The sequence below is a fragment of the Opisthocomus hoazin genome, chromosome 2, assembly GCF_030867145.1.
Source record: "Opisthocomus hoazin isolate bOpiHoa1 chromosome 2, bOpiHoa1.hap1, whole genome shotgun sequence".
NCBI classification, from domain to species: domain Eukaryota; kingdom Metazoa; phylum Chordata; class Aves; order Opisthocomiformes; family Opisthocomidae; genus Opisthocomus; species Opisthocomus hoazin.
The window spans coordinates 22790845-22805509 of NC_134415.1; the positions used below are offsets into that span (position 1 = coordinate 22790845).

Consider the following 14665-nt stretch of genomic DNA (forward strand, 5'->3'; position numbering starts at 1 on the left):
AGACTGAACAGTAATGTGTCTTTGGGATTTTTTTTTCTATCTCAAGCCAAAAGGAGACAGGGGGAGGAGGAACAAGAAACAACACTACAACAGCTGCGATTATCATGGAAAGAAAAATTCCCAAACTGGATTTAAACTAATGAAGCTGGGCATTAGCCTCTCCAAGTACGTGTCCATCTTGCGTTTCACAGCTTGCGCTCAAAAATGCTGCCGCAAAATGATCGTCATTTCCAGAGCCAGCTAATTTAAAGCTACTTCAGATACTTCTTCGCTCTGGTCACCATTATAAGGACTACAGCGGAGACATAACCAGGGCAAGATTGAATAGATTTGTTTTCTAAGCAAAATAAACTACTCTATCATTTTAGACCCATCTCTTGGATCCAGATAACAACTATTACTCCTGCATTTCACTGCTGCAGAGCTGATTTGGATGCAGTGGATAATGAAAGAGAACTACTACCACGAAACAATGTAATCAAAATCATGCCCTTTTTCAGGTGGAGGCAAATAAAAAACCCATCACATTGGGCCTTACATTTATATCATTTTATGTGATTTAAAGTCAAAGTGGTAGATGAACGATGACTGAAATCTATTTGGTTTCAGTGTGGCCAGATTCAGACCTACCTGAACAATGAAATTAAGTGATTTTATGTACACGTGTCTAGATAGCTTTAATGGGAGTCTTTATTTAATATAAAATTACACAATAAAATACATGATGCTGTTTCTTACAACAGCATGTGCATACATTTTTTAGTATAATCTGATTTCTATCCTATGGTAGTGCTAAACAGAAAAAATGCATTTTACTTCATTTCTGAACATGTCTATATTTTCCAAGAGCAATTCTTAGAAAATTGCAAGAGGTTATGTCTAAGGCCAGACAGACCTACAACAGTGGATTTCTTTATGGTATGAAATAGAGATCTCAGAATTGGAAGTAATAAATATGATTTTGATAAGCACTTCTATGCAGGAAAATAAGAAATTCCTAAAAAGTTTTCTGTGAAGCACCTTCCTCTTCATGTCCTGTATTACTCTGTACTTATAAATAATAAAAAAGGAGACTGATAACAGTAGCTTTATGTAAGCAAGCTTAGAAATCATGCTCAGATAAGTGCTTTTGACCTAAATCTTGTAGCGCCTCGATCTGACATATAACCCCACAACTGTGAAGTTCTGTATGAGATTTAGCAGTTTGAAGCTGCCAACTGACCCAGCCATAAAACAGCCAGAGATAAGGATTTAAGGTACGATATGATACAATTAGACATTCACCTCCTATTTATTTCAGTCCATTTCAGTATTTAACCTACTTAAAATTTGCAGGCTTTTTATCAAAATGTAAATGCTAGTGTGTCATATATTTATAGGCAGCTAACAACAAGAAAAGACTCTCATAAATTAGATTTCTATGAATGAAAAGGGTAAACAGGAGATGCTTCTGCAAAACTCTTCTAGACGTGCAGAGATAAAGGATGTTTCTACCACACAAAATAATCAGATACAAAAATAGCTGTTCAGAAACAGCACACCTAAGGAGTACTTTAATCAAACATTTAGGTTACCTGCCAAAAGGACCATGATCTCTTCAAAATGCAATGCGGATTAAAGTGTTATCTAACACAAGCAGAAAACTAACCTTGGAGTGGAAGTTCGAAATGTGTTCATCATAATTTTCATGTCTTTGGATAGAGAAACCAGCTTTTTTAGCTAGATTGCAAAACTGGTTTAAAGTATTCCCTCGGAGTGGAGCAAATACCATTGCTTTTCCCTGGAACATTAAAAAGAGAATTTATACATTTTTAAAATTGGAACGGAACCAGATATAACACACACCTGACTAAGCTTTTAATATACTCAAGGTGGAAAAGTCAATTGTTCTCTTGGTAAAATACTGAAATAGGGTAATATAAATCATTGTTCAAAATAAGCAAGATTTCTGTGATTAAACAAATGCAAAATAGAAAATAATAAATAAATATTTTCTTTAGAAAACTGCCAACTGCCATACATCTGCTCCTTTTCATGCAGTAATGGTGGCTATGAATTACCAAAATAAAACACAGAAAAAGCACACAAAACATACACTCCATGCAAAATCCATTTGTTAACTCCTGACCATGCGAAGCCTGTAAATAATGATTTTCTTTTTTCACTTTCACATACAGAAGAGTACCTCCGGTTTGCTGTCAGTGGAATTACATCAGTGTAAAACAAGGCAAAATGGGAGGCAAATCAGACCCCATCATTAATTTTTTAAAGACATTTTAAACTACCTGAGCAGCGCAATGAAATTTGACCTTAAATTGGTAAATTGCATTTAAAGCAGGACTTAATGTTCTTGCATAGTAATTCTGGATCTTTCAAGATGATCCATTTATGATGCCCAGGCAATACATTATGCTCCATTAACTAATTTTTTGTTCATCTTCTGTATTTAAGAAAACAAAAATGACTGTACCTTGAACTGATAAGATTTTAGACACTCTGTGCAAAGTACTAGCCCAAAACCTAAGCTACCCAATTATAGCCTCTCTTGAAATCTTATTGGCAGAATTAATTCTAATTGGCTAAATATTGTGTTCTGTCACATGGAATGAAAACTGGATGAAGAGCTGTAAACAAAGGTTAATATCAGCCAACAGCATATCACACCAAGGGGAGCCACAAAGTTTACTGTGAGTTCTTGTATTTAACTTTTGCATCATTCACAGAATCACAGAATCACAGAATAGTAGGGGTTGGAAGGGACCTCTGTGGGTCATCTAGTCCAACCCCCCTGCCGAAGCAGGGTCACCTACAGTAGGCTGCACAGGATCTTGTCCAGGCGGGTCTTGAATATCTCCAGAGAAGGAGACTCCACAACCTCCCTGGGCAGCCTGTTCCAGTGCTCCGTCACCCTCAGAGGGAAGAAGTTCTTCCTCATGTTCAGACGTAACTTCCTGTGCTTCAGTTTGTGCCCATTGCCCCTTGTCCTGTCACTGGGCACCACTGAAAAAAGCTTGGCCCCATCCTCCTGACACCCACCCTTCAGATATTTGTAGGCATTTATAAGGTCCCCTCGCAGCCTTCTCTTCTTCAGGCTGAATATTATTGAGAGCTAAGACTATTATTGAGAGCTAAGACTAATTTGTGAGGTGCTGTAATTTACTGAAGAGACAAAGAAGCATTTTTAGGGATCTGAAGAACTTACAAAATTATTAGATGCTGTAGAAGAATATTTGGCTTGAGAAAATGCAACCTTGTATACCACAGGAAAAAAGTGATCAGAAGACAGGATTTCAGTGGGAACTCTGGAAGTTACCATGTGCTGACACAGATACTTGGCGAGAAGGACAGGGAGCAAATCTGTGCGCTACAGCTCATGCACACATACGTTGAGACAACACGCAGCGAGGCAGCAGTAAAAACTCTATGTCAGTATCTGTGGTACTAATGTGTACTTAAAAGACTCCAATCTTTAATACCACAGCACTGGATTTATTCTCACAATGGCTTTGGGAGATAGGGAAATACTGTTATTCTCGTCTTTCTCACGGGAAATTTCAGCACAAAGGAGACCTAGCTCAATATCCAAAGCAACTCACTTCTGTTCCTTCGAGTAGCTATGACTTTAATTTTGTGGCTGAACATGAGGTGCAAAAGGGTGTAACTCCCACCGAAGGCACGGGACTTGCTTATGTAAATGTTAGGTCTGAATATAGGCTCAGCTCAGGAAGAAAAACATTAAACACAGGAAATTCACGATCAGTTCCCTCACATCCTTGGCATGCTTTAATGCCATCAGACAGAAGCAGGCAGCAAAGGGAGCCTTCAGCTGAGGATCCTCCTCCTCCTGCTGCCATCTCACGCTCCTCAGAATGTTGTTCTGCAGAGACCCTTCCTGGCATAAGGATAAGACTTCTCTAGAGTCCCTCCTATGGGCAGCTTCACAGAGCGGTCACTGTAGCAGGCAACATGTTCCCCACCCCAGGCTTATTGACCACATGACTCACGTGGGGACTTCAGGAACGGCTATACCTTGTGAACAGAGACTGTTGGAGGCTGCGCGCCCTGTATCGGCCACCGATCCAGCTGCTGCCACGAGGAAGCACTGCTCACACAACAGCATCCCCTTACAGGTTTGCATTCGGAGTGAGAAGTCCATGCGGTCATTGCTTCTCATACTCTCTGTAGACTACTTCAGATTTAATAGGAATGTAACATGGTATGAAATATCTCTTAAAATCTGACTGAAAATCTTGAAATAACTCTGAAAAAGGGAATGGCCTTTTATGGAAATCACTATGAAGTTACTTTGGGCCAGCTCCTCAGTTGGTGTAAAAACCCATTCATCTATTGAATTTATCATGCATCTAAAACACCTGAGGATCTTGCCTTCACTGACAAAAAACAAGAAATCATGATTAAGTTTAATACTACAATAATCTCCTCAAAACTGGCAGGTCCTGTGGGAGTATTGTGCTCAATTCTGGTCTATCATAATCTGGGTTTAAAGCACCTTCTTGCCAACTGCTTGATCTCTGTGACTCTGCCACCTCTTGTGGGGCTGCATGCAAATTTCTAATTTTAAAATGTTTTCCATTTCTTGGTTCCTGTACAATAAAAAAAATATACCAGAGTCCTGGACCTACACTTGATGGACTATCCCAGAGTTTTTTTGTTCTAATTCAAAAGTGCCTCCCAGTTTAGGATGATGTTTAAAGTTCAAAATGGCCTTACTTCCAGTAAACTCATGAAAAAAACACAGAAGAAAATATCATTACAATAGTTGGAAATGTCACTAAAACGCTGCAGTAAGATAATGGGACAGATGTCCACATTTTGGACATGACTTTGACTAACTTTATTCATCTATCATTGTTAAATGCAGTTTTATTTGCTGGTACTAATCACGGCTCAATAGCACCCCATTGACTTCAGGATTTTGAATGGACAGGCCACTGAAGACTCAAAGCTTTCATTACAAATGTTCTTAATTAGGGAAACATGCAAACAAGCAACTGCTTATTCTGAGACTGAAATTAAAAGTACATTTTAGTGATAGAAAAAAATAAAACTAAATGTTGGCAAGTCAAGTAGCTTGCTTATAAGAGGAATAAAGTATAGCCATTCAAGATAAATTTGTTCGATGTAAAATTTAAGTGCCTAATTCTTGGAACTGGTTTACAGGTGACTTTTGCCTTTGTAAGAGATTCAGATAGAAATTTCAGCCCCCAGCAACACTGCGAGCCGCTCATTTCTGCCTGGGTGAATTTCTGGTGCTCTATTCCTGTGTCAATACAACTGTCCATGGGGCCATACTATGAATCACATGACTGAAATGACCAGAGTCTTGTTTCCAGGAAAACAAAAAGTTACCTAGAACATATCATTCTGTGCCATAAGGATTCTAATAGCCACAAATAACACCCTTAATGAAAAAGGAAATACTGCAGACAAACTTACCTCTTTTAAAACTAAGAGTAAGAATAGATTACCTGTTCTGAACTTCTCCTTCAAGACAGCATGGTAAGGATACCTGTTGTTTCCTGTTTACTCCACTTTTCCTTTTGGTTTTGCTGGCTGTTATTTTCTCTGAACTATTCTATCTTAGTTGTAGCCTAGTTACAGTTGAAAGATGTCTTACATAGAGATGTGTCTTCAGTCTGAGATCATTCCTCTATCAGTATGGCAAAGTATTACCAATAAGGAAATGTAACTTCTACATTTGAGGCAAAATTATTCATGTAGAAGAGTGAGCTTAATCAAAGTGGTTCATGCCTTAGCTTGGGCATAAACTAATGCCCATAAGTTAGTTTTAATTATTGCAACTGGCAAACGAGTTTACTATTAATTCATTTTTCCATTAAAGGCCGAAGTATAGTGCCATTTAGCAAAGTTTCCTCTGATGTTATCCTTAGATTTATACAGGTCAACTAACTATTTTGTACTTGTGATTGCATCTTCTCTTGGGATCTCATATGAGTAAATGTTTTTATTTGGGTCTTTCAAACCATGAAAGCATATGCTGGAAGGCATCTCTGTTCAACACATCCTTTTTGGACAAGAGAGCTCATTTAAGGTGTCCATACTCCCAGCTTCCACCCCTCACAATAGTTTGTTATCCTCTTAGTTATGAATTACAATAATTTGCAAGGCCATGCCATAACTGGATATCCATCCATATTACCATCCATAAAGTGGATTAGGCCAATGGCTTTAGTTAAAAAATACAGTTCGGACAGTGGTCCAGAACTCTGCAACAGAAGTTCCTGTGAGGAGCAGGAACTTCTCCAGCTAGCTTTGCTGATAGGAAATAGGAACCACGGCCTAAATTGCATAGCAAATAAGTACAGGCTATGCTATTAATCACAATGTGCAGAAGCAAGCCAGACTAGGAAGACAGGCAACAAAAAGCCATCTCCACTCCATCTACATTCACAAAGGACTGTAGTTCATCTGCTCTGAAAAACAAAGGCGTGTTCCAAATTTGAATTAGCTGACTGGAGTTAAAAGGCAACAACATCAGACCAGTTTTGGTTTAAAGTCACGTTGGCAATTCCTAAACTGTCCATAGATGGGAACTTGAGCTACGAATACTACTTAAAATTCAGGCTGCCTTATCATCATTGTTTTTTAAATCAAATTATCTGGTTGGGCTAGAATTCAGCCCAGGTAAAGAACGTGTGTGTGTGTGAGCATACACAAAGGTATGTTTGCACTCCTGGTTTTGGCAACATAGACCACCAGACCATGATTAGCTATGAGCAGCAGACAAAGCAACTAACAGCAATCCTCCCATTCCAGCTAGAGGCCCTAGCCTGGTCACAGTTACCAGGGCACCTCTCATACGCTTCGCCTCCTGCCACATACTCTTCTCCCACAAGTGTCCCTTCTTGGAGCCAGTTCAGTGGCCTACAGGGCTACCTGAAGAACCAGGTGTGGACATTTATCTGGGCTGCAAAAAAACACTTTTTGCATTTATTGAAACTGGGATCAGCTTTGTGTTCCAAATCACCTCTGGTCCCGTAAAATTATTGCACCCTGACAACTGATGGTACATCATGAAAGTCAGAATGCGTCACCCTGGGCAGGTGCTGCTGAATCTCCCCTTGCTGCCACTGACAGCAATATCTGGGTAACCTTTTCCTCAGGGTGGCTACATTTCTCCTGCCTTTCTGGCAGCCTTGCCCCACAGCTCATTAAAATAATTCAGACTTAAGTAACTTGCCTTAGGTCACTCAGGAAAGTCTATGATAGAACCAAGAATAGAAACCTGATCATTCTTAGCAAAGAATGGGATTACTTACATGACTAAAGTGACTTGGTTTCTTAAGCCTTTGCACGTTTGGGTCTTCTATTCCTTTTACAGAGAAAATGTCTTGTACAAAACGTACAAAAAGTACAATACAATTTTTAAATAAAGTTTGGAGAATGTATTACTAGTATGAATAGTTTTGTTTTAAAATGGAAATTTTACCTTACTGGAATATCTGTATGTTCAGTATGAAAGGTAGAATTCCCGTTTCAAATTCCTACTTACAGCAATTACTTCACATGTTTTCTCATATTCTCATTTTGATAGCTTCTTTTTACATTTATTTTTTTTTTAGATTCAGCTTTATTTGTTGGGCATAAGTATATGCATAGCAGCTTTTTTTTTTTTTTCCTGTAGGTGTCTCTGGTTTAACAGCCTAATAGCTTGAGATCAGTGAAATATTTCCTCAGTGACACTCACATAGAACATGTAAGCATTTTATGAAGAGCTTAATTTTGTTGTGATCTAAGGTATAAAACATGTAAACTCAGGGCTTATTCAATGGAAAAAAAAGTTTTAGGCTACAATATACGTATAAGGGTTTTCTTCATTTATATAAACAGAAATTAAAAGAAAAAATTCTTTTATAATAAATAAATACACAATGACAAAGGTTACTATTGAAGGGATTACAAATGACAGAAGCTAACATAAAAACTTTCAATACCATACTTTTACTTTAATATGAAGACATTATTATCAAAGGAAAATACTTGAGAAACGCTTTGATAAAAATAATCTCACACTATCTTTGAAGCGGTTTCATTTATTTTACTACCCACTGTGTTCCTTATCAGAAGGCCAAGTATAAGAAGTTTCCTAGTTTATGATTAGGAAAGAATCTGATAGATTAGAAGACTCAATTGAAGTTGGACATAATAAGTATTAAAGTATTACATGACATTAATCCTGCCATTCCATTACTCTCTCAATCATTGTGCACAGACTAATTATTCTGAAGCCAGTGTTCAGGAGAAAATAGAAACATACTTACACTGGGTTGGAGTAATCTCTTTATTGCATCAACAAGGCTAGCTCTGTACCGGTCCAGAAACAGGCTGACATTGAGAAGAGAACAGAATCCAGATTAAAATGGGTTTTCAATTCTAATGATATTAATGCAGATAAGTACAAGGCTAATTACATATGTTTACACAATGCTGTAAAGAGAAACTGTGGTCTACATTTCTGTCCATTTCAGATACTTTAAAATATTAAAAAATACATAAACCCAAACATAATCTAAACCAAAGCCAAAATATCAGCATGAAACAGATCTTTATATAGCTGAAATTCACAGATGACATATGCTAGCTATTAAAATACTACCATATCAGAAATGAGGATCAATATGCAAAGTTAATATTTTACATGTTTTTTTTATACAAAGGGGTTGAGTTTTTTGAAATATTTTCTATGTATTTCAGGCTTTACTATGCTGGGCATTTTTTTTTTCCTTTTACTGTTACAGTTCTGGTATTAATTCATTATTATCTAATATGCATATTTGTTCCATTTATATACCAAGCTCTATTCCTATGAAGATTTACAAGCCCCCACCTCCTCTCCCTTCAAACACTGTTCAAATACAATGACGCAGATCGTACAGAGTTGTCCTCTCTCAAGAGTGAAATCCTTCATCTCCAGCACGGGTCCCGCAAGGATAGCAGCAGAGTCAATTTTCCCATGCAATGTTGCCAACATGCTCAGCCCTATTTTGGTGTGATCACCTCATGATTTGAGGGGATAATTCATTCTTCATGTCCCTCAGTACTTTAATGTATATACTAATAGTGGCAACCAGGGTGCCAATCACTCTTGACTAGATATTTGTGGACATGTAGTTACCGTGGATGAGACTGCATTTACAATGGTTAGTGAACAACCATCAGACAGCAACTGATGCCTTTCAGTCCTTACCACCATGGGCTGCATTTATATTGGCGATTCAGATAAGAAAGTCTATCAAGCAGGCCACAAATAACGTGATTCTCTCTTCATTACTTTTCATGCTTTCTCTGTAAGAAAACCGCTTCCCAACCTGTGTCAAGCTCAAGTTCTACACTACACGGCAATTTGTCCATTTTTTATAATTCTTTTCTATACTCCCCTTGCCTTTATTTTCAAACATCTCTTTCTGAAGAGATGTGGGTGATTTTTTTCCAGGTTTGAAATTTCTAAAAGAATATAAGGAATATATGAAAACATTGAAGAGAAAAAAGTGTTCTGCCAACCACATGACAGTCATCAAGAACAGAATATGTGTGGATATTTAGGTAAGGACACTCCACAGCTACCATGGAGAATACAATATTACATATCACAGGGTCAAGCAGCTATGTGAATTTTTGCTACTCAGGAAATAAAAAAGTCTATCAGAAAACTGGTCAGTGACCAAATTTCATCAGTAAAAACTGGCAGAACCTCACATTGCTGAAAATATATTGGTAGACTGGGTTTCCATATACTTCTTGACCATTTCACAGACACATGTTGAAATTTGAATTTCTTCTCAAGATATCGAAGTACTAGCTAACAATTTCTCTGATAGCCTGCCTACAAGAAAATTTAAACTTCAGTAATTGGCATGATGGCTGCCCCTCAGACTTGATTAATCTTACTGGAAGAACCTTACTAAAAAAATGCTTGTTTAAATTTAATTCATTGAAACAGCAGCTGGTGTCTCTAACATCTCCTGGGAGTTTTAATCACATTCACCTCATGTAGATCCCTATGCACACAGATACCATAAAACACTACTTCACTGGGAACTTCGCCACCTGCAGAAGACGTGGCATACAGTGCATGAGTCTTCTCCCAAAAGAATTGCTAAAAATAATTAATTTTCTTCAACATGAAACATCACAAGCATGCACACATTTAAGACTTGCTGAGATCCTGTATAGACATATACACAGAAGTACATTCCAAATGAAAAATGCACTTCTAATATTTTTATTTTTGAAAGCAGTGTAGTGGAAACACAATTTTGGGGCGGCTTACCAGTGCTAAAATTCCTTTTTCATGGACCTGTATACCATTCTCTCTTTTTACAATGAGACAGGGGCACAACTGCCGCTACCAATCTTCTTCCTTTACAATGAGACAACTACAGGCCTTTGCTGACCACAAACTGAGTGTCTGAGAATTTTAAATGGTTACATGACCTGCCAAGAGATTAGACAACTTCAGTAATACCTTTTGTGTCCGACTCCCACTTCCTATTTCGGTGGTATGGGAGGTAGACTCTCAGCCCTCTTCACTTAGGAAATCCAGATAACCTGGGACAGTGGCCCTGGCTCTGCTCCCAAGTTGTCCCTGCCTTCCAAAATGCCTGTCCCTGGGAACAGGACCTACTTCAACTGAAAATAGTCTCCAATATTGCGATTTCGAGTCTGTTGCTCTGGGAGTCACATACTCATGCTCAGAAGGAGCAGAGCAGGCTGGAAGCAATGTGAATGCGATGCAGTGACTCCAGGGAACATCTTTACCCTCTTTCTGAGTCAGAGAATGCCTTGAATGAGGAAAATCCTGAAGAAGTTGCTGGATAATCTGTGCTGCAGACAGGGCCAGCATAGGATCTGGCCCATGCAAGGAGACTTAGTCACACTACTTCTCTTACCAATGGAATTTGTATGACTAAATATTACCACAGCATACTGAAAATGTACCCGAGAGAATCCTTTAAAGCTTACAACAGCTCAGTGAAATAAAATCATGTGTTGTTCTAAACCATTCTCACTTAGTCCTCATACTTCCATTCAAATTTGGCTTTGCTCACCATTACTTTAGTCATAAAGTCTCCTGTTTATGAAGTAAGGACGCTGTGAAAGCAGTAGCTCAGGAATAGCAAAGGTTTCTCCGGTCAGCAAGGCAGCTGCGGAGCACAGCCGCAGAGAGGCAAGAACACAGTTTATGATTCGGTCTTTGTTTAGGCAGTGCTCTTAACCTGTGGAATATGGGCGGACAGGCAGGCAAGCTTGTCACCTCTCTCTTCTTGGTTTTTTTTTTTTTTTTTTTTTGTGGTTTTTTTTTTATTTTATTTTTTTTTTTTTTTTAATTTTAAATTACCATTAAAACCAGAATGAAAGTTTATACCAAAACTGTATGGAAGTAATAGTAAGCCACAAGGAAACAAATTAAAAACCCAAGTAGATTCTGAGTTTGCTTCATGCTGATATCCTTTAATCTTGTGCCTCGCAACAAGGGGCACATACTTCTATTTTATAGGCTTTGTTGTGAACTTATGTTTCTTTTTGCATACTTTGCAATTGGTAAAAGAGCTTAGTTTACTGGTGTACTTCAGACATCATCACATTCATGTATAGTGCCTAGTGTATAGAGCCATTTATCTTTTTGTTCGCCTTCAACTACACGGCTGACATAAACTGAAAAAACCCTTACTTCCATGTCGTCAGATGTCAATGTGCCTGAAAGTGTGTGCAGAAATCAGGCTTAAAATGAATAATAAATTTAAACTGAAGAAGAACAGAGATCTTACTGCATTCTGGCAAAAAGATTTCCTTATATTAAGTGAAATACTAATGGAGACAAAATTGACATATTTTAAGATATTTAAAGAAAACTTTAAGTTCAGTTCTACATTTCTGGTGAATCCACAACTCCCCATGACTTCAGCAAAAAATCTCAGCAGTGACAGTAATGTGGGACAGCCCCCCCCCAGCCTCTGTTGTGAATATACTTATGCTTGTGCCAAACTCCAACAATATAATCAGTCTAACTAAGTAAAGTGGGATATTATGTATTTCCAAAATGATATGGGGATCTAGACCTTGTACTGTCTCTACATTAAAGTTATTCATGAAAACTTGTTTCACAAGAACGTGAAAGACAAAGATTTTTCTATTGGCTTAGTCCTACTGGCCTTGACTCTCCTTGGATTAAAAAGCTCAGCAACTTTTTTCTCAATAAAGAAAAGGATATACGCTTCCTTTTAAATAATCAGAAATCTAAGGCTTTTGAGCTTTGGAAGAGTCTTGGTTTTGGCTTGTCCCTACAGGCACCTGTTATTTCTCCTCCTCTATTCATACTCACACTTACAATCCCAGCACCTGCATGACTTTATATCCACAAGTCTAAGCCAAATGAAAGCCTAAATTCTGACAACCCTCACCTGGCCTTAAAATTCCCCCTCAAAAATATGAGGTGGGTGGATATGCTTTAAAAATTCCATTATTTCAGTTATTTTGCCAGTGTATCCTTCTTCCAGGTGTGACCAGATTATTATTTTTTTTTTCATATTTTTATCTCCTAGTCAACATTTTACAAGTTATTTCGGAACTGCTGAACCATGAAACTATTTTTATTGTCAAAATCCTGAACAGTTAAATAATGACTAGCTTTCACAGTTTGCCTCTTATTGATGTTATAATCTAGTTGAGCTACTAAATTTAGCTGTTAACTAATAGACTGTCTGTTCTGGGAAATAACTTATTTTCCACCCCTGCACACAAGGTTTATGAAAGTCTGACTGTAAATATATGAATATAAACATATCGCTGCTTGTTGTAATCATGTACATTTTTACTTGAACGTCCATGTGGATTTGGAATATGTTTATGAATAGAGCTTGTTTTCATGTAAATGGGATCAAGCAGTACCACTGGTTACCTATTCAGAGAATCAGACAATATCACCCTTGATGGAAATAACTTCAATAAAAATTTACCCATGTACCTAATATTTGAACTCAGACTTTTTGCTTTCTAGTTCTCTGTCTAATCCCAGATTTTACTGACTGACAATGAGCTATATGATGGCATTAAACTAAATGCAATCTATTCTATCTGTTTTTATCACTGCATACTTCAAGTTTCGGCTGAGAAGCTATAAGAAAAGAGATATTTTTTTTTAGCTCTTCAATGGCAGCCCAAAAAATTCAGAGAGCAAAAATCCTGCCAAAAGTTCTCAAGCCAATGCTACATCTCGGAAGAGAATTACAAGAAAACAAAAGAAGATTCGAGTTTGATAAAGCATGGAACATTTTTGTCCCCAGCCCTTTCATGTATCAGAAAACCTAGTGTCCATAACTAAAAGAATGATTTATAAAAGAAACAAACAATAAAGGGATTTTCAGGCTTATTAAACTATATATATGAACATTTCCAATAAGAAAATAGAGACAGTTTGTGAATAAAAACATGTACTTTAAACTAACCTGCATATTTCTATTTATTTTTTAGAAATCTATAAATATTTATACACTTACCTGCATTTTAAGTGCTTTAAAATAAATGTACAAAATGCAGGGATTGCAATGCATTATGTATTTTACCTGTCATGTTTGATTCTTTGTTTCCTAAAGAAACTACACTATTTCCAAACAGACTGGGAGGAGTATTAGGCAAGAATATTACTGAAAAAAAAACTTCAGTCTTGCTCCACTCTGCTGTACTCCCAGCACAAATAGGATAACATGGTGTGAGTATCAAGAATACAAGAGATGGCACAGCCAGGTTGTTTTGATATTTGCGTGAAGAACAAATTTAACTCTAAATCTCTTGGCAAGACCTTGCTTCACCCACATAATCTGGAGAACATCCATATGTGAGCCTTGTCTAAGCCTCCGAGAAGACTGCTGCCCTCCTGCTCATGTCCGCCAGCACTCTGATCTGACTTTCATACTTAATCTGATCTAATCCTGCCCAGCATTAACTTCATCTGTGCAATGAAACCTGGAGTAGCCATTCTAATATTTGGTGAGGAAGGCATTTACTAAATTACTTGCTGAAATCATATGGTGTTGTTTAGCTCCTTATTTTAATCAGATGATGCATCTCTGAGGCACATTATCAGCGATTAGTTAGAAACCCTTCTCTGTCCTTTTTGGGAACAAAGAACTTCTGAAATTAAATGCTAAGAGAAATGAAGCACTGTTGCATTCTGTCAACAAATAGGTATTAGAAAAAGGAAAAAAGATGACTAAATACACTTTATCCAATGCTATACAAAACCAGTACCTTTTCTGAAATTACAAGAGTTTGCTTAAATAGCAAAACATCAAAGCAGAGAAAAAAAAAGCTTTAGAGGAATATTTTATCAGAAGTCACTTAAAAAGAACATTGTTCAAAAAGACAATGGACAGCTTCGTACTTCCCTTTGCCTTTTTCCTTTAACTATTTCTTAGTAAGGTACACAGATCTGCTGAACTGAGCTGTCCTAGGAAGTCCCAGTCAGAAACTGGTCTCTCACAACAGTTATATACAACGAAACATAAACAGCTTTTTCTGTTTTGGACATTTAAAGGGTCAAGAGCAAACATCCATGAAGGAAAGACAGATTCATTTAAAAATGTCTACTCTCCTAAATGAAATTTGCACATCACTTTTTACATTG

At 37.4% G+C, this 14665-nt stretch overlaps 1 protein-coding gene across 1 annotated transcript in view; it reads right to left on the reverse strand.

Annotated features, from left to right (window-relative positions):
• Positions 1-14665, reverse strand: part of CAMKMT (calmodulin-lysine N-methyltransferase) — a 221922-nt gene that overhangs the window by 6570 nt on the left and 200687 nt on the right. The window contains exons 9-10 of the mRNA XM_075412870.1: positions 8304-8367; positions 1649-1780 (exon numbers count right to left, since the gene is read on the reverse strand). Coding sequence (XP_075268985.1) covers positions 1649-1780; positions 8304-8367 — 196 coding nt within the window. The remainder of the gene's footprint in view (positions 1-1648; positions 1781-8303; positions 8368-14665) is intronic.